The sequence below is a fragment of the Leptodactylus fuscus genome, chromosome 1 (assembly GCF_031893055.1).
Source record: "Leptodactylus fuscus isolate aLepFus1 chromosome 1, aLepFus1.hap2, whole genome shotgun sequence".
In the NCBI taxonomy this organism is placed as follows: domain Eukaryota; kingdom Metazoa; phylum Chordata; class Amphibia; order Anura; family Leptodactylidae; genus Leptodactylus; species Leptodactylus fuscus.
The window spans coordinates 84,754,881-84,776,301 of NC_134265.1; the positions used below are offsets into that span (position 1 = coordinate 84,754,881).

General features: G+C 39.3%; 1 protein-coding gene across 1 annotated transcript in view; it reads left to right on the forward strand.

The window, feature by feature from the left end:
- Positions 1–19,757, forward strand: part of CHSY3 (chondroitin sulfate synthase 3) — a 288,961-nt gene extending 269,204 nt beyond the window's left edge. Inside the window, exon 3 of the mRNA XM_075272297.1 lies at positions 17,847–19,757. Coding sequence (XP_075128398.1) covers positions 17,847–19,409 — 1,563 coding nt within the window. The 3' untranslated portion in view covers positions 19,410–19,757. The remainder of the gene's footprint in view (positions 1–17,846) is intronic.
- Positions 19,758–21,421: the final 1,664 nt, after the last annotated feature.

Sequence of the window (21,421 nt, forward strand, 5' to 3'; positions counted from 1 at the left end):
CCCTGTCAGTTTGCGATTTTCGCAAGCTAACTTTTCCCCATAGAAATGCATTGGCCAGTGCTGATTGGCCAGAGTACGGAACTCGACCAATCAGCGCTGGCTCTGCTGGAGGAGGCGGAGTCTAAGATAGCTCCACACCAGTCTCCATTCAGGTCCGACCTTAGACTCCGCCTCCTCCGGCAGAGCCAGCGCTGATTGGCCGAAGGCTGGCCAATGCATTCCTATGCGAATGCAGACTTAGCAGTGCTGAGTCAGTTTTGCTCAACTACACATCTGATGCACACTCGGCACTGCTACATCAGATGTAGCAATCTGATGTAGCAGAGCCGAGGGTGCACTAGAACCCCTGTGCAAACTCAGTTCACGCTAATAGAATGCATTGGCCAGCGCTGATTGGCCAATGCATTCTATTAGCCCGATGAAGTAGAGCTGAATGTGTGTGCTAAGCACACACATTCAGCACTGCTTCATCAAGCCAATACAATGCATTAGCCAGTGCTGATTGGCCAGAGTACGGAATTCGGCCAATCAGCGCTGGCTCTGCTGGAGGAGGCGGAGTCTAAGATCGCTCCACACCAGTCTCCATTCAGGTCCGACCTTAGACTCCGCCTCCTCCGGCAGAGCCAGCGCTGATTGGCCGAAGGCTGGCCAATGCATTCCTATGCGAATGCAGACTTAGCAGTGCTGAGTCAGTTTTGCTCAACTACACATCTGATGCACACTCGGCACTGCTACATCAGATGTAGCAATCTGATGTAGCAGAGCCGAGGGTGCACTAGAACCCCTGTGCAAACTCAGTTCACGCTAATAGAATGCATTGGCCAGCGCTGATTGGCCAATGCATTCTATTAGCCCGATGAAGTAGAGCTGAATGTGTGTGCTAAGCACACACATTCAGCACTGCTTCATCAAGCCAATACAATGCATTAGCCAGTGCTGATTGGCCAGAGTACGGAATTCGGCCAATCAGCGCTGGCTCTGCTGGAGGAGGCGGAGTCTAAGATCGCTCCACACCAGTCTCCATTCAGGTCCGACCTTAGACTCCGCCTCCTCCGGCAGAGCCAGCGCTGATTGGCCGAAGGCTGGCCAATGCATTCCTATGCGAATGCAGACTTAGCAGTGCTGAGTCAGTTTTGCTCAACTACACATCTGATGCACACTCGGCACTGCTACATCAGATGTAGCAATCTGATGTAGCAGAGCCGAGGGTGCACTAGAACCCCTGTGCAAACTCAGTTCACGCTAATAGAATGCATTGGCCAGCGCTGATTGGCCAATGCATTCTATTAGCCCGATGAAGTAGAGCTGAATGTGTGTGCTAAGCACACACATTCAGCACTGCTTCATCAAGCCAATACAATGCATTAGCCAGTGCTGATTGGCCAGAGTACGGAATTCGGCCAATCAGCGCTGGCTCTGCCGGAGGAGGCGGAGTCTAAGGTCGGACCTGAATGGAGACTGGTGTGGAGCGATCTTAGACTCCGCCTCCTCCAGCAGAGCCAGCGCTGATTGGTCGAGTTCCGTACTCTGGCCAATCAGCGCTGGCCAATGCATTCTATTAGCCCGATGAAGTAGAGCTGAATGTGTGTGCTTAGCACACACATTCAGCTCTACTTCATCAGGCTAATAGAATACATTGGCCAATCAGCGCTGGCCAATGCATTCTATTAGCTTGATGAAGCAGAGTGTGCACAAGGGTTCAAGCGCACCCTCGGCTCTGATGTAGCAGAGCTGAGGGTGCACAAGGGTTCAAGTGCACCCTCGGCTCTCCTACATCAGAGCCGAGGGTGCGCTTGAACCCTTGTGCAGCCTCGGCTCTGCTACATCAGAGCCGAGGGTGCGCTTGAACCCTTGTGCACACTCTGCTTCATCAAGCTAATAGAATGCATTGGCCAGCACTGATTGGCCAGAGTACGGAATTCGGCCAATCAGCGCTGGCCAATGCATCCCTATGGGAAAAAGTTTATCTCACAAAAATCACAATTACACACCCGATAGAGCCCCAAAAAGTTATTTTTAATAACATTCCCCCCTAAATAAAGGTTATCCCTAGCTATCCCTGCCTGTACAGCTATCCCTGTCTCATAGTCACAAAGTTCACATTCTCATATGACCCGGATTTGAAATCCACTATTCGTCTAAAATGGAGGTCACCTGATTTCGGCAGCCAATGACTTTTTCCAATTTTTTTCAATGCCCCCAGTGTCGTAGTTCCTGTCCCACCTCCCCTGCGCTGTTATTGGTGCAAAAAAGGCGCCAGGGAAGGTGGGAGGGGAATCGAATTTTGGCGCACTTTACCACGTGGTGTTCGATTCGATTCGAACATGGCGAACACCCTGATATCCGATCGAACATGTGTTCGATAGAACACTGTTCGCTCATCTCTAATAATTAAAAATTTTGCAGACTTTTAAAGATTTTCTCTAATAATCTCAGTGGGGAGAATCTTTGAAACTCAATTTTTTTCATTTTTTATTATATTTCAAAAATGCTTACACGTTGTGGGAACGCAGCTTTTTTTGTTGCAGATTTTGTTGCGTTTTTGCAGCCATTCTTGGCTTTGGCTCAAAAAAATGCAGCAAAATCTGCAACAAAAAAAGCTGCGTTTCCGCAATGTGGGGCCTTAGCCTAAAGGGATTTTCTGGGCAAAATAACTTTTCATGAAAAAGGTCTGTTAGTGCTATCAATGGGTTAATAATTTCTGCAAAATACCTTTAGCAGTGTTTTGAGTGATTTCTGGCTTTCTCTGGTAGCTCCTGGTATCTTCTGCATTTGTATACATGCTTCCCTAGCCTACAACTCCCATGATCCCTCTCATACTCCCTCCATGTTTCCCTAGCAAACCCAGGGACTACTATCCTTATCTATCTATCTATCTATCTATCTATCTATCTATCTATCTATCTATCTATCTACCTAACTCAACCACAATCATAATCAATCTGATTCTTAATATGTCATTTTTATCTTGGTACTCATTGGGATTTTCCTACAGTCAGCCTGCAAAAAGTCTGTGCTCTAAAGAGCTCAGCAGTCCTGGGTATGTATGGCATGTACCCTCTGATGGGGGACCACATGGGAACAGTATTGAGGATTGAGATAAAATGTATTTGAGTTTGCAGTGAAAGTTTCATGTGGACAGATTCCCTTCAAACTATGTAATTCTGTGGAGTGATGGGTCCCAACATTTAGACCATCATCGATCAGGGATGTAATGTTGTACTGATATGCCATACCTTCTAACCAATTTTAAGAGTAATTTAGTAATTTAAAATGATAGAAGAGTAATCTATTTTTTTTCATTAATAAAAGTGCTACACAAAATTGAGTTTTACTTAAAGTAGTGATGCTCTTCACATCTGTTTCCTTCCACTTCTTCCCTTATGAATAGATGGCAAATATGCAATGTGGCTACTTCCTTTTACCCCGGGCTCACATGATTAACAAAAAAGCCCTATCGAAAAGGTAATACTGAGAGAAGAAAGGGAAGCGGTGTTGTGAAGAAAACTGATATTTTATAATAATTTTATTATAAAAATATATTTATATCTGTTTTGTATTATCAGCTGATTCAGATTGAGAGCAGGATATTCTAGTAATGTGAAATAAATATTTGGCATGTGCAATACACAGTTTTGGACTGAAAACGCTTGGGCAGAGTTACATGTAAATATAGTCATGAGTTTTTAATGGGCTAAATATGTCACTGCTGCAAGAGGTATTCAGATTATATCTGGTACTGGCTCAAAAGTAATAACAACATATTTTTGGGACAAAACAAGAACAAAACTAATATACTGGCAAATAAAAAATTCAATCAATGTGCTCATCAAAGAGCATCTTTATAAGGAACGTTTTCATTTATGTGTTGTGTTTGTTCACTTGACCTTATAATGTACAGCATTTGTGATAATGGCTACTGGGTTTAGGAAGTCCTTAGCTACCGTGCACATGTCAGCAGTCTTACCGCATTAAGGCTGAAGCCCCACATTGCGGAAGCGCTGCTTTTTTTGTTGCAGATTTTGTTGTGTTTTTTTGAGCCAAGGCCAAGAGTGGCTACAAGAAGAATGGGAGATATATATAAAGTTCTTATACTTCTACCTTCTGCTCAATACACTCCTGGCTTTGGCTAAACAAAAAAAAGCTACAAAATCTGCAACAAAAGAAGCTGCATTTTCGCAACATGGGGCCTCAGTCTAACAGGTTGCCTCTATGTGATCCCTGGTGCACACATTCCCATTTGTTTTTATCTTGTCAGTTTCCATCCACAACTGTGTCATCTGTTAGGACATTGGGGGAAAACAAGTTTAGGCTAAGGCCCCACATTGCAGAAACGCAGCTTTTTTGTTGCAGATTTTGTTGCGTTTTTTAAAGAAAGCTTAAGAAAGCTTTATAGAAAGCTGTTATACTTCTCCCTTCTGCTCAAACCAGTCCTAACTTTGGCTCAAAAAACCACAACAAACTATGCAACAAATAAAGCTGCTTTTCTGCAATGTGGGGCCTGCAGCCAAAAAGCACTGACGGAAAAGCCGCAGCAGAAACAGATTGCAGTTTTTCCCACAGTGCAGATTTTTCCTCTGCAGACTTTCTGCTTCAGTTATACCTATAGGGAAACTGACAGTGTTTTCGTGCGTATAATTCACAAGCTGCTATTTCCAAAAATGCAACAGTTTTGTAAATCACAATATTTCCGCTGTGCATATTTTTCTGCAATGTGTGGATGGGATTCGCTAGTTACGGGTCTCCAGGTATCTATGGCGGCGATCATCTTTAGAGACCCGACATCTGTCATAATATTAATATTAGTCTGGAAGAGGTTAAGTAATAGGACCTAATATTTTTATAATTAAAAAGCTGCTGTGCTTTTGGCTAATAAGGGCTAATTCACATATAATCTACCAGGGGATAAATGTTATGCTGGATTTTTTTTCAATACAAGATGTTGCATTTTATTTGTTGCCCCCAGCAACATGTCACTGTAGTCAATCATGTAGTCAGTGTATCATATCATAATGATATAAAATAATAATAATTTATCATATAACCAAAGAATGACATGACATGACCATGGGCATTCATCACTGTATCGCGTTCCTCTATCACATTACTTGGTGAATATTGAGTAATCATGTGATTGCATACATTTATAAAACAGAAGGAGACAAGGAAATGTGAGGAATCAATAAGGATCACATAATACAATTGTTAGAATTTTCAACTTAAAGACCATATTTAGAAATCGAATAAATCTCTTAAAGCAGGTAAAAAAAAAATTGATGGCAAAGAGTTAAATTATTAATGGAATACAGTGTAGAATAGAAGTGGTATTTTAAGGTAAAATGTAATATTAAAACGTTTCTCTGAAAGGTCAAGAAAAAGGAAAAAAAAAAAAAGTGAATGTGAGGTTTACTTGTGAGTTTTTTACTCAAGATACGCAGGATGCAAAACGGCACATAAATTCTAATTTACAAGCAGCCTTAACGGATTACCGGGTTTCCTCGATCTGATCCCTGGCACACACATGTCCATTTGTCTAGTTTTCTTGGGAGGTTTTGGCTGCCACTGTGTCATCTGATATGAGATTTGGGGTAGAACATGTTTGGAGGACCCAAGGGATCCGTGACTCTTCTATGGTAACAATGTTTCCCCAAGCATGCATGATGGTATAATGTCACTTTAAAAAAAAATGAAGAAAGAGGATTAATCAGAAGTAAAACTGCTCAGATGGAAAATACGGTGCCATTCCTTTATTTACAGGCTGTAAAAATAACCCCAGCTGCTTCAAGGAAAAGGCATCAAAAAGTGTGAAATCAAGCGAATTTGGATTTGTTCTTACTCTTTGAACATCTGTTCTGCGCTGGTTTCACATTACAGTCTCTTCTCATAGACCTTCAGCAAAGATTCAATGATGTAGCCTTGTAGAAGCAAATCTATTTTCGGCGGCAGCGCTATGTCCAGTTATTTACATGGTAATTGTGTTTTTATGTGATTGTTCTATATCATTCTTCTTTTTCTGCTGGATAATCTCTGCTGCAAAGAGATAGTTTTACCAGCGGGGTTTCTTAAAAAAGACTCAAAGACTTATTTAACAACTGCAAAACTTCTTAATGGAAAATGCAAGGTAAAAGTGGTATAGTGGCTTAGACTTATTGGTACTGGGGTTTTGTATAGATACATGACTATAGGAATTGAATTATTCTTTATCTACATGTTAAATTTTGTTTTTATGTTTCATCATAAGGGCAGAAAAATCGAATTCAAGCTTGACAGATCCATCACACCATATGGTGACATATACTGGACTACACTGGATTTGCTCGGTGTTGCTGTGCTATTTCTTCTTTAAATGTGATGGAATCTGCATTAGGGGTGCCTAAGGGTATGGTCACATGGTGGAAACCTTTTCCACCATGTGAATTCTCTGCGTGGTTAGCCGCAATGGGATGCCTATGCAGTGTATCAGCATCCCGTTGCGGCATCCCACTCCTGATTAGGCTCAAATGAATGGGACTAATCAGGAGGGATTCTTGAGCCACGGACGCCATGGCTGACTCAGCTGCAGAATCCAGGTATGAAGATAGGGCATGTCGTTTCTTTTTCTGGCTAGCTGAAAAAAATGCTAGTGGAAAAAAAAAAACGAGGGACTCCCATTGAAATGAATCTGGAGGAATCTGCCTGCAAAAAACTCTGTGTGAACTAGTCCTTAAAGGTCTCTCTGACATAGACATGAGCACATCCTTGCATTGGCTAAATGATTATGCAACTTTTAATAGACAGGTTATATCCACTAAGAATCTGCACCACTTTTTTTGATGTTAAAAAATGCCACAAACAGTTGACCACTTTAAACTTAAATAGTGGCAAGTTACCCTTAATTTTCTCAAAGAAAGTGGGGGCTGGGCCATCAGCCATACCACATTCACTACTATTTACACAATGTTTGTACCAAAAGTGGTGACAGAAGTTGGCATGGATATCTCTGGCAAGACTTGACATACATTTCTCCTGAAGGCCTTGGGAAGAATGCTCTTCACGTTTTCCTTGTTCAGCATGTCCAAAACCTTTGTGTAAATGAATGGAGACATACTGTGCACCTTTCTTATGATGTTTCCACTCATTTCTATGAGCTGAATCAACAGCACAGATCGCTGCTGTCTGGATAGTTTGTTGCAATGTATCAATGTACTTACAAATGTTTTCTGAAGGTTGAATATTGTTGACCTTTCCTTAGGATAGATCATTAATATCTGATCAGCCATTGGAATTGACTGTAGCATTTGGAAGAGCTTTGTGCATGACTGGTGCCATACATTGTGTTTGGGCTGTGTTTAGTGAATGTGACTGAACTGCGAACAGGCCATGTGATAAATTAATGTCATGTCCCTACTAGTAGTTGAGCGAACAGTAAAATGTTCGAGATTCGATATTCGTTTCGAGTAGCCCCTCAATATTCGACTACTCGAATCGAAATTTTTGTCATGTTTCCAGTTATCACTCATAGAAGATAAGTAATGGAATAATAACCATTAACCTTGTAGTATTAAGCAGGGGACCGGTTTTCTTTGCTCTGGCAGGATAACCTCTTCCTCCACATCACAGGCAAATCCTTTACTTTAGAACTGGTGTTTCTGAATGTTCATGTTTCACAGTCTACATTTTCTGATTTGACATGTATATTCCTCAGAAAATACAATTCTGCAAACTGTGATTTTTAATGGCCATTTAGGGGTTTTGTTCTACAGACAGTGAAAACACAATAAAAGCTTCTTGAATATCCGTTCTATATCTGCAGACCTGCAGTAAGATGGCCTAAATGTACACCTTAGAAACCCCTAGCCTCAATACAACTGGCTCACATTATATCTAAGTGTAATAGAGGACAATATTGAACACACATACAAATTCTATTATAAGGTTTTTCTTTGCGAGTAAAAATAAATTAGTCTGAAGGTAAAAAGTTTTATTTTTTGTACATTTTTTAATTCTTCAAAAAAGATAAAATAGATTCTACATAGAAATAAATCATTTACATGAAAACGGGGCTCCAAATTTGAATAAGAGAGGCATATTTGTAAACTGTAGACTCTCTTCTATAAGGTATTGTTATTAGGTTTATATCAGATTTACTGCTTTAAGGACAAATATGATTCATATTTTGCATCAATATTTTGAAGCTAAGTCATGGAAAAGGAATATTCTGTCCATTATATTTCCCATGTGTTTATGATCTAATCCTAGTTGTCCCTTACAAATATAGATCTTCTCAAAAACTGTCCTCTGCTTGTGAACTTTCAGGATGAACGATTGAAATGGAAGCTATTTATTTGTACTGTATTTGATTTATAAATCAAAGTAAGACAAGGCTTCTTTCTTGAAGGATGTAGGAAAGCAAACTACTTTCCTTAAGAGATGTCCTTAATCCATTGAAATGATAATCAATACATCAAGAGGATCTAGAATTACAGCTCTCACAGTATGATCCTGAGACAGTAAGGACACCAACTGTTTGTCTAGTTTCCATGGTGATAAATACAATGTTTTTGCATATTTCGGTTTCACATAAAAATCTTTAATGTGTGTCTTTATTTTTAACTTGCAATGAATTTGTAAACACTGCATATTTCATAGGGCCAAACTCTGCAGCCGAAGACTGGGCAGCCTCAGGGTTAGATAGATATTTAGGAATTTGTAAAGTGATAGTCAATGTATTGGGTAGATAGATAGATAGATAGATAGATAGATAGATAGATAGATAGATGATAGATAGATAGATAGATAGATAGGAGATAGATAGATAGATAGATAGATAGATGATAGATAGATAGATAGATAGATAGATAGATAGATAGATAGATAGGAGATAGATAGATAGATAGATAGATAGATAGATAGGAGATAGATAGATAGATAGATAGATAGATAGGAGATAGATAGATGATAGATAGATAGATAGATAGATAGATAGATAGATAGGAGATAGATAGATAGATAGATAGATAGATAGATAGATAGGAGATAGATAGATGATAGATAGATAGATAGATAGATAGATAGATAGATAGATAGATAGATAGATCCAAACAATCAGCTCTGGTTATATAAATGGGTACAAGCACAAGGGTACAGGTCACCATCCCAGTAAATCTTCACTTTAAATTAGGTAGCACTCCAAAAAACAAAAAGGGTGAGGGTACTTTTTTAATCCTAAAATAATTTATTGTTTTGGGGTTGATAAAGTATCCTGAACCATTTTCCCTGTTTTAGTGATTATGCACGTCACGGAACTTCTTGCACCGCGAGACCTCGGACAAAAAGTGCCAAAGACTAGAGATGAGCGAGTAATGAAATATTCGAAAATTTGAAATTCCATTCGAGTAGACCCTCAATATTCAACTATTCGTTCGAATATTGAATCCCATTATAGTCTATTAGAGATGAGCGAGTAGTATTCGATTGAGTAGGTATTCGATTGAATACTACGGTATTCTAAATACTCATACTCAATCAAATACCACGTGGTAAACGTAGTAAAAATTCAATTCCCCTCCCACCTTCCCTGGCACTTTTTTTTACACCAGTAACTATGCAGGAGAGGTGGGACAGGAAGTAGGACAACATAGGTATTGGAAAAATAAACGTATACAGTTGTAACTCACATGCTGCGGGTGCAGTTTGATAATTTGCTTAAGGTTTGTAGTTGCACTGTGTGAACACGGCTCTAGTTCTGTGATTGTATTTGCACCACACCTGTCTTCTGCCCTTGTTGCCTCTGTCCATTCAGTGGTTTAATTTTGTCTTGCCTGTGATTGACAGCCTGCCTTCCTGCCAGGTTCAGGGTGGGTTCTTCGTCCCCTATTTAGTCTTGGCTCACATTCACACTGGTGTTTCTTATTGCCTCGTGCTTGCTGGTTTCCCTTGCTGTGAATTTACTTGTATACTATCTTTGACCTCTGGCCTTCCCTACTGACTATTCTTTTGGACTCTGATTTGGCACTGCATCGCTTGACTGTTACCGAACCCTGGCTAGCTGACCTCCCTTTGTTGTTGTTCATCTTGTCTGCGTTTTGTGTCTCACTTATACAGGAAGGGAACCTCTTCGTGGTTGCTGCCTATTACGTAGGATAGGGCCTGGCAATAGGAAGGGACAGTGGGGGGCTTCAGCTTAGGGCTCACTGTCTCTTGTACCCCTTCCTCCAGGGTTCACCAGCAGATTCTGGGGAATTATCATCTGGCTATTCCCTAACAACAGTCATTGGCTGGCTAAATCACTAGCAGCAGCAACAGCAATAATAATAATAATAATAATAATAATAATAATAATAATAATAATAATAATAATAATAATACTGGGACTTGGGCGTGTTAGATGCCCCCAGACATGCTTCCCCTGCTGTTCCAGTTGCATTCCAGAGGTGTTGGCATCATTTCCTGAGGTGTCATTGTGGGGTTGGTGACTCCAATTGGTCGAATTTTGGTTTCCCTGAAACGAGCATGTTTTTCCCATAGACTATAATGGGATTTGATATTCGAACGGTCGAATATTGAGGTCTACTCAAATTGAATTTCGAATTTTCGAATATTTCACTACTCACTCATCTCTATAGTCTATGGGAAAAACATGCTTGTTTCAGGGAAACCAAAATTCGACCAATCGGAGTCACCAAGTCCACAATGACACCTCAGGAAATGATGCCAACACCTCTGGAATACAACTGGGACAGCAGGGAAAGCATGTCTGGGGGCATCTAACATGCCCAAGTCCCTATATTATTATTATTATTGCTGCTGTTTTTGCTGCTGCTACTACTGATTTAGATATCCAATGACTGTATACGTTTTTTTTTCCAATACCTACATTGTCCTAGTTCCTGTCCCACCTCCCCTGCATAGTTATTGGTGTAAAAAAAGCACCAGGGAAGGTGGGAGGGGAATCAAATTTTTACTGCGTTTACCGTGTGGTATCCGACTGAGTACGAGTATTTCGAATACCTACTCAATCGAATACCACTCGCTCATCTCTAGTGATAACATTTCTACCCAGACTTAACTGTATCTGTCAGTAAAAAAAAAACTAATTAATTCCATTGGTCTTTCTTTCTGGACCCAACCCACTGGTCAGATGGCAATCCATTAAAAACAGATATAAGGATTTCCACTGGGTTTGTGTGTCCGTGAAAATGGACAAAGATAGAGCTTGTCAGTTATTTTGACAGCTGTGAAAAGGGATCAGTAAAAAAAAATGGACATGTGAATAGACACATTGAATTCAATCGTCAAATCGACAAAGCAATCGTCAATTGACAAATCGTCTGTCACATGGTTGTTTTTTACTGTTGTGTGTATACGGCCTTCATCATCTATATAAAGCTTCAGAAATAATGTTTGTTAATACGACATTCTTATTCCTGCTTCTACTCAGACTTTACAAGGAAGACCTGACCATACTTATGTTACTTTAGTTTCATGTGAGCTCTAGGGATAAATTTATGATAAAACTTTAATACTGATAAAGTCAGTGGAAAGGAAGCTTGACTTAATCTCCTTTACGTTTAATCAACAGGAAAAAAAAAAGTCAGCCTAAGATGATGCTGAGCGTGAGAATGTTCTGCTGAAATCTACTTCTTAAGTACAAATAAAAAGACTTAGGCACTGTGACCAAACCAGATGTTGAGGAAACAAGAAAGGAATATCATCATTTTATTGAGGCTGTATAGCAAGCAGGATGGTTACAAGCCTTAACAATAATATAGTACAATAAAAATGGCGATCCAAATTCTGTATTAATTAAATTAAGAATTTTTTTATTAATTATATTTATTCTAACTGCATTAATATTATCTAACATTTATTTATTGATTTAGACCAAACTGTGGTTAAAACTGTCCATACAAATTAGATAGCAAAACACTCATTTGGCTGACAGCTTTTTGTCCACTGAAAACAAAAGGATCAGACATGTTGAAATTCATCTGCCCGATCTTTTCTCAACATCTGTCAACATTGGAGATTTTCATCTAATCTCAGACACTCATTGCGCTGAAAGATAGTTTCCCTCTTAAGGCTGGGGCTCCAATTTGTATAAATGCCAGGGTTTGTCCATGAAGTTTTACAGTCACAGCAAAGTGGATGGGATTCTAGTGAATCCCCTCCTCACTTTGCAGTAAAAAACGTGCTGTGGTTTCCAAAACCATTGGTTCCATGTATGTACAATTGAGGCAGAAAGTCCATAGGGGAAACCTCATACACACTGGATTTTTGTTAGATTCTATCGATATTGTCATATTCAACTGAGTTTTATTTAATATTCTAATAACAATTATCCCATAGACAGGAGAAAAGATCACAGCCCAAAAATCAACAATGATGCAATAATGTCCCCTGAAATGACACAATCCTGCGTGCAAGCAAATATCCCCCCCCCCCTCCCAAATGGGGGCTGAATATTGCAAAAGAAAAGAAAAAAAAAATCCAGCACTGTGCAAATTGGTATAAAAAAAAATCCTTAAGACTTAACTTTTAATGGATCACAAAAAACATGAAGGAAAATCCAACAATGAGAAGAGAAAACATCTAAAAATCACGCAAAATAAAAACAAACAAAAAATAGACAATAAACGCTACATAATTCTAGTTTCTGCTTATATGTTTCAAGGTCTAAGCCTCTTAGTTATTGCACTAGATAGGCTTGTTTTGTATGTGATTTTGTGGATGTTTTCTTCCCTTCTCATGTTTTGTTGGATTTTATTCATGTTTTTTGTGAGTCATATGTTGATTAAAAGTTAAGTTTTAAGGATTTTTGATACTAATTTGCACAGTTTTCTTTAATAATTATCCCATGGCTACTGTAAAAGAGAGTGTTCCTGATGCTGATGCTTTTTGGTGGCCCCTTTGCCCAGACAAGGACATACATACCAAGAAAGAAGACTATACAGCTGCTGGGACTTAAAGGGAAAGAGGATTTAGTCCTGCGTGTTCTCATATTTAACTTTTTTTTGTAGCAATAAAGGGGTGAAGAAATGATCCAAGGGTCATGTAAATACAGTGAAGAAACAAACACTTTCTCGTGTTAAATGGCAACACAGGCGCCATTGTTACGAGTCTATTTTGATCTTTGCTACGCATTTGTTTCTGTGTACTATATATGACTGACCCTTTCAGCATCCAGCTTAGGAAACACATATATACAGTAATAGTCAATTTACAGCAGTAATATCACACTGTACAGCACATACTTTCCCTTTCTAATGAATAGGATGTGAAAGTGAGACTGCAAATTGCCCATACAGTAACCTGTAAAAAAGTACAGTACGTAAAAAAAAATGAAAAAACCCTGCCCATACACATTATTTCATCTAATGATCTAATCGGTATGAGCTCAGCCTGACTGTCCCCAGGAGGGCTTGTTTTTTTATTTGTATTTTGTCACATATTCTGCTTTCCATTATTTTCAGTGGGAAATTGTATGTTCATATGGCGTAGATATTTCTCTTCATTGATTTAATAATCCACATTGAAGAAAATAGGAATTAACAAATCAGTCATTGAGGTGGATGCCACATGGACTCTGCTGTGGGTAGTCACATGTGATTTAGCCCCACTGAATATGGCTAATCCATGTGTGGTTTGCCCCAGTACAACCTGTACAATCACTGAATATGGCAGCCAGCCATGAGTTCTGTTCTTTTCTTTCATATCAGTCTCAACGATTTCATCCTGAAAAACATTGTGTGTTAATTCCTGATTAGGATGCCACCAGAGGTCTGGGACTATGGCTTATGCCTCTCGCCTTCCTACTGAAATAAGCATGTACACTTAGTGGATCTGACTGTGTATGTATGTGAGAGAGACAGCAGAGAGATGTAAGCCTAAGGCCTGGTTCACATCTGCATTCGGTATTCTGTGTGGGGAGTCTGCTTGGGGACCCCCCGAATGGAATAATGAAAGCATTAAAAAGCAGTTAGCTAAGATACCACATGGACCCCATAGACTATAATGGGGTCTGTGTGTTTTCCATGCATCATGCAGAGAGAATAGTAGTGCAAGAAGTACCTTTCTCTCTGCATGTTCATGTGGACACAGTGCGGAAAACTCACAGACCCCATTATAGTCTATGGGGTCCATGTGATTTCTTAGATATCCGCTTTTTAATGCATTCGGTATTCCATTCGAGGGTCCACAAGCTGCCTCCCCACATGGAATACTGAACGCAGAGGTGAACCAGGCCTAACATGTATGATCAGTACAGAATACCGGCATCATACTATATATGACTCTACAATAGACTGGGATTGCTAGGCTTTCTAGCGCTCGTCTTCTGATCTTTTCCCCATTGGCAGTGTTATAAGTAGTAACAGAAGGACATATAAACTACAGAAGCATAAAGAAATTAGCAGTTATCTTACATTTACTGTATTCAGCTTTCAAGCTTGTGAGTTACTGTAGGATGAAAAGCTTCCAGATTTTGTGCTGGTATGAAGTATGCCGTACAAGCAATATTTGTTCGACTTCACAGTATTAATCTTTTGTAAGCAATTCCCTGCCTGTAGTATGGATCTTTTTCTGGGCATGAAAGCAAATGTATTAGAGGCTCATAGCTGGTGGATGAAAGTAAATATATTAAAGGGTTTTATAGGAATTAATAACACTGTTCTTAAAGGGTTTATTGAACCACTCTGCAACAGACTCAAAAGACCCCCCTCCCACTGGCTCTGAAAAATGGGCTAACGCTTATGATGGCGCTGCCAATTCTTTTATGTATATATGTTTAGATAATGAATTAGCAGAAGTCATTCTCTGCTGTTAAGTAACAGCTACTGTTCAGGCTGATTTATGCGGCTAGGGCTAGAGCGGCACAACAAGGCTCATTCACTGAGATTGTGCAACGTGTCAATATTTTAATGTGCTTCAAATAGTGGCAGTGCCAAACTTTTATAGATGCCTTATAAATATGAACCAGCTATGCAAAAGTGAGATCAAGGCCCTGAAATATGACCAGTTGGTCTGCACTCCTACAGGACAAGTACAACTAATGAAGGATGTGGCATATATGATTTATTGTTTAAAGAGCCAGATCCAGATAATACAGCAATGAATATACCTAGACAGTATACATACTCCAAGTATGTAACTGCACATGTAACCTCCCAGGAATCGAGGATGTTCTTGCTAATCCATGGTCTGCTTTTGATTTACTATCCCTACACATGGATGATATTATACACTGTTGGCCTAGATAGAACAGATGTTAGGAACTTACCTGCCTGTGCTGGTGCAATGTTTGCTTCGCTGCTCAGGTGTTTGCAGCAGTCTTTGGTTGATAGTGAATGACATGTGCATCTACCATAGAGCCATCCCTTTAAGGTTGCTACACCCATCAGCTAAACTGTTGTTTGGGCTACTTAGCCAATCAGAGACTTGGCACGTCAATCTAATAAGGATTTAGCATCAAGGGCAGAAGTACATACAGATAGTGTGTGGCACTGACACTAGGTCTTTACCTTTAATTGCTTCATATGTCCTGACACTCTTTGTATACTCAGTGTGCCAGTGTTTTATTAACCCTTGCTGTATTGACTCTGGCATGCTTCACTGGTGATCATCTCACTCCTTGATTTGGCTATATCCATGTCCTCCTTGACTTGCTCCTGGCTATATTGCTTGGTATTTATTCTGTTTCTTCTTTTTCCATATTCTCCATATATTTTTCTACCTGACTCTGTGGGCGCAGCCATGGTCTCTAGCAGCCAAGTGCAACTGGCCTTGTGGTGGGCTCTGGACTCTTTTTTTGTCATTGATAGGTGATCTTGAGTTCATATCAAAACAAAAGCACAAGTGTTAGGTGTGACTACTGCTGTGAAAAGGAGATTGTGACTGACATTATAAGATGGTGTGAAGCTGATACCATAAGTCATTCTGGGGCTATGGGGGAGATCTATGAAGTTTGGTGCAACTTCCCCTGGCCATGCACCTTAATTAAAGTAACTGGAAAACTGGCATTGTAGTTATCACTGTTGGTAAGAGCGGAGTTGTACATAGAACTGTAGCTTTCACTGTTATTAAAGGGTATGGATGACAAAATCTGTGCATGGGCCCTTTGAGAGGTGGGATGCAACCGGCTCTCCCCAGTTCTGTCTTTCATCAACATTATACCTACAAGGGCCCAATAGCCAGGACCCCCATAGATCAGCTGTTCTGGACAGAGCAGCTCCTGATACAGCTTGCATGCCGAAAACCACACCGCTCACTTGCCATAGAATGTGTAGTGGTGGGTTTTTGTAATTGAGTGGTGTCCCAATTAAGTTTATGGGTAGTATGCATTACCTGAACCTACCATTACACATTGATGGTGAACAAGAATGGCTACAAGCATATAAATATTAATGAAAGCTGTGCTATCCCAGAACAGCTGATCTGAGGGGGTCCTGGTTGTCAGAACCCACAGATCTAATATTTATGGCCAATCCTAATGATAGACCATCAATATTAGAAAGGGGGAATCCATTTTAATACAAGGAGTAATTATTTATTTAAGGGGAACATTAATTTGAGGGGTAGGGGACTCTCTTAGAGACAAAGAGCACTGCGGGGACTCCAAAGGAGATATGATTTTGTATTAAAGGGGACATGGCACCTCCTAGGCTGCCAAGACCTGGATGCATAGTTGGCCAACAAAAATGAAGGTGCATCCAAGTTCCCAGACAACTTTTTTGGTTTCTACCTTTGTAATATAGCTTATATGGTAAAGTGAGGCTGCATTCACATCTGTGTTAGAGTCTCCATAGGAGACTTTATCGCAGTGTAGACCTGAAGAAGCACACAAGCTTTATTCATTTGTCACGTTCAATTTAAAAACTGTAATCCCAGTCAATAGGGTCAGTGACGGTCAATGAGGATGATTACAGTCAATGGGATCAGTCAGGCTTTGTATGTCACTACTATTCTTGCAGGTCGCCTATCCGTTATTCTGGTCCTCCTATGGCCAGCCAGGCACAGAAGTGAATGTAGCCTAATATGGAATACTAATCCCTCTTGAGTTTAGCAAAACTACCATACATATTTGTTTAATTCTGGAGTAGATTTGTGAGTTCAGTTTATAAAACGTGTTATTCTGACATCATGGATTACATTATTGAGCTAATTCAAGTAGCTTCCATTGTTCTGGTACCAAGACATGTATAAACCCTAATGGATATTCTGGCTCCAAAATCAAAGTAAATGGATATATACTTGAAAGAGTATAAACTGAGTAAATGTCTAATAAACAAACGGGAGCATTATGTAGAAAGATCAATGTCCTGCTTGTATAATAATCCAGATATATTTATGTTCTTCTTGTGAAGTGTGGAGCTGTACAATCTCACCCATGAGAGGATCTGATACAGCTTGTTAGTTCATAGGATCTATCAGTATGAGGTTAGTACAGGTGCTACAGCTACTCTATTATAGTGGTACATCTACCTGCACTATAAAGCAATACACTCATATGTGTATGAGGATGATAATCTATGTATACAGTACATCAGAATATTCCTGATGTATAACTCTAACATGCCCATAGATTTCTACAGGCTATGACGAAAAGTATTTTTGGGATATGTATTGCTAGTATACATTGGTGTAATATCTATAACAAATGAACAAATTTGTATATATTTTTATATATTTCTACAATATATGTCTATTACAATTTCTGAATATAAAGTTGTATAGATACTATATACTGTATATGACTTTTTAGTTGCTTTTTTACTTGTTTTTTTTTTCTATTTTCTTGCACATTATGTGAAACATTAACATTTTGATTTAGACATATTAATAGAACAGCTTTCCTTTGCTCTTTTTTTCAGATGCAGCAACTATTTCACGAAAATTATGAACACAACAGAAAAGGATATATACAGGATCTGCACAACAGCAAAATTCATACAGCTATAACACTGCACCCTAATAAAAGACCAGCATACCAGTACAGGCTGCATAATTACATACTGAGCCGGAAGATTTCAGAATTACGCTTTCACACCATCCAGCTTCATAGGGAAAGCGTTTTGATGAGCAAGCTTAGTAACACGGAGATAAACAAGCTAGACCAGCAGCTTGGTATGATGCCATCTTTCAATAGATTTCAGCCACGGGAAAGGAATGAAGTAATTGAATGGGAGTTTCTTACAGGAAAACATATTTATTCAATGTCTGCAAATGCACCGCCATGCCAGAGCCTAAATAACCTTCTCAAGGTGTCTTTGGATGACACGGTGATGCAAGTAATGGAAATGATCAATGAGAACTCTAAATCAAGAGGAAGGTTAATTGATTTTAAAGAAATCCAGTATGGCTACCGCAGGATACATCCTATGTATGGAGTAGAATATATATTAGATTTGTTGCTGTTGTACAAAAGGCATAAAGGCCGAAAACTGACTGTTCCTGTACGACGCCATGCATATCTGCAACAGTCATTTAGTAAACCATTTTTCCGAGAAGACGAAGAAATAGATGTGCAGAGCTTCTTGCAGAGCATTAATAGTGACACGCAATCTTTTTCTTTTCTATCCAACTCATTAAAAATGTTTTCTGCTCTTCATATGACTAAGGAAATGAAAGAAAAGAGTGACAAGAAAATACATTTCCTTGTTCCGCTCACGGGAAGGTATGATATCTTTACGAGATTCATGGAAAACTATGAGAAGGTGTGCTTGATCCCAAAGCAAAATGTAAAGCTAGTCATTATCTTATTCGATTCTGAAACAATTGCAGACTCCAACAAGCACATAGAACTCATGGCGGAATATCAAAGTAAATACCCACAGGCGGAAATGTCTATAATGAAAATGTCAGGACAGTTTTCCAGGGGGTTGAGTCTTGACAAGGGATCGGCTGACTTTGACAACGACACTTTATTACTCTTTTGTGATGTAGACTTGTTGTTCACATCAGACTTTCTACAAAGGTGTCGGGATAACACTATTCAGGGACAACAAGTGTATTACCCAATTGTATTTAGTCAGTATGACCCAAAAGTAATATATGGCGGAAACCCTCCTGCAGACAGTAACTTTGTTTTTACAAAAAAAACAGGCTTTTGGCGAGACTATGGATACGGTATTACTTGTATTTATAAAAGTGACCTACTGAAAATCGGTGGCTTCGATACCTCCATTCAAGGTTGGGGCTTAGAAGATGTTGACCTCTTTACTAAAGTGATATCTTCTGGTCTCAAGGCCTTTCGAAGTCAAGAAACGGGGGTGGTTCATGTTTTTCATCCTGTCCAATGTGACCCCAATTTAAACCCTAAGCAGTATAAAATGTGCCTGGGTTCTAAAGCGAGTACATTTGCCTCTGCTTCTCAATTAGCAGAGATTTGGTTAGAGAAACATTTAGGTGTCGGATATAACCGAACGCACTCCTGACATGTCTACTTGCGATGGCATCAAGAGGAGTTTACCTCATGCTGTAACATTGTCATCGTTGTCTACAAACTCCTCTGTGTCTTCCAAAGGATATTTGCTGTTCACTCACATTGATAAAAAAAAAAAAAACTAGTGATTAGCGATTTTTTAATTTCCTGCTGAAGATGAGGTTAACTATTCCCATTTTTGTGTTTGGAAATGAGTTACGATTTGCCAACGAGTTACATGATCTCAAGGAGCACACTTATCAAGACTACCATCCAACCAAGAAGACAGCTCTTAATGGGGAATAGGATGTGATATCATTATTTAGTTTCTCAATGTGACCCAAATATTTGCTGGCAAAGGTACCACAGAAGTGCATTATGCTTCCCTTTGGGAAGAGACTTGAGTTTTATAATTTATAACAAGACTTAAATATATAAACACTACTTTTGTTCATCTTAGAATTTTTAAAGTAAAAGATAACTATGATTGTATCTTTATTTTTTAAAACTGCGTTAGGAGGGTCTTTTCATGAACAGCTGGTACTGGCTACCAAGGTCCAAAATGTCTTACTATGCGTCCATTTTTGAATGTGTTCCTCCGATAATAAATCAACTCTTTATTCTCTAGGAAATATAATTGCATCAAAATTCAAGTACTGAACACTCTAGAAACCGTTTTCTATTATGCGCTGGCAAGAAGATGAATTGTACAAAAATTGTACAATAAAACTATTTAAAACAAAGACCTTTTAACCATATTTCCTTTTTTTAAGAAATATGCAATTTTTTTTTTTTTATGTGAGTCCAACCACAAATATATTCCCATTGATTTTCTTGTGCTGTAAGAATTAATGTGACAAATTGCTGGATATTTAAAGGTGCAGTGCTGCTTAGATGTACACTATGGAAAAATATCTATTATCATTCAAAGTTGCCCTTACAATGATGTATTTCAATGATTATATTAATGGATGGTTTGGGAAGGATAACGGTCATTTAACATATATAAGGACCCTGTTTACCGGTTAGCATAACAGCTTATGGGCTGTTCTCTAACTCAGCATTTCTGAATCCTTTAAAACTGTCTAAAGCCTGCAAAGTGTCATTTACTGTAACGCTATAGGCTGAATATAAAAAGTGTCATTTCCATATTTTGGTGCTTTATACATTTCCCTCAGGACAGATTTCAAATCTTGTCAACAGCTTAATGGATTGTGCGTTCAGCAGACTCATTGCTGATGCCTTGTCTGCAATGTTAGTCCATATAGTAAATAGCACTTCTTCCAAGCAGACAATCAATATCTGGCTATGTTTCCATTAACCATGGTAAAATATACATGATTCAGCGTTAATCCCAAAACTTGGTCCATGCCTGTAAAGGACGGTGATGTCACAAAACCATGTATCGTACCTTGCAATGCTCTGCGCTATTTTACTTTATCTAAAGTACACTAAAGTGACTGGAACAAAATGTCATCTAACTTCTATATATTTAAAGAGAGTCTATCAGACTATTAGCAGGGCACTTAGCAACTTGTGTAGAGATACCAATATGGCCGTTTACCACGTGTTCATTGCAAATAGACTCAACCTTAGTCTTTTATATGAATGAGATGGTAAGTGCCATATGAGAGATTGTAAGGGAAGGACAAGTGCTCCAGGTGTTGCTTGGTAGCCCTACACAACACCTCCTCATGTGCCCTGATTGACAGTGCCGGCCTTTCTATTGTCATGGTGCTCCCCAATGAGATCAGGCAGGTATGTTAGGCAGGGACAGCAAGCAAGACCCAGAGCATTTTCCAAAAATACGACTGCTCTTAAAGCACTTGCCACCTAAAGTTCAAAATGGTTTAAAGGGATTTTGTTGGCAATGAAGATGCCACAAGGGTATCATTCTGTACACAGGTCACGGTAGGTTCACACCTGTGCCTAGGTTTCCGTTCAAAGCGGATCCGAAGAATGGAAACTTAATCTGCTTAAAAAGTAGTTACCCACAGAAACCCATGAACTAGAATGGGTTCTGGT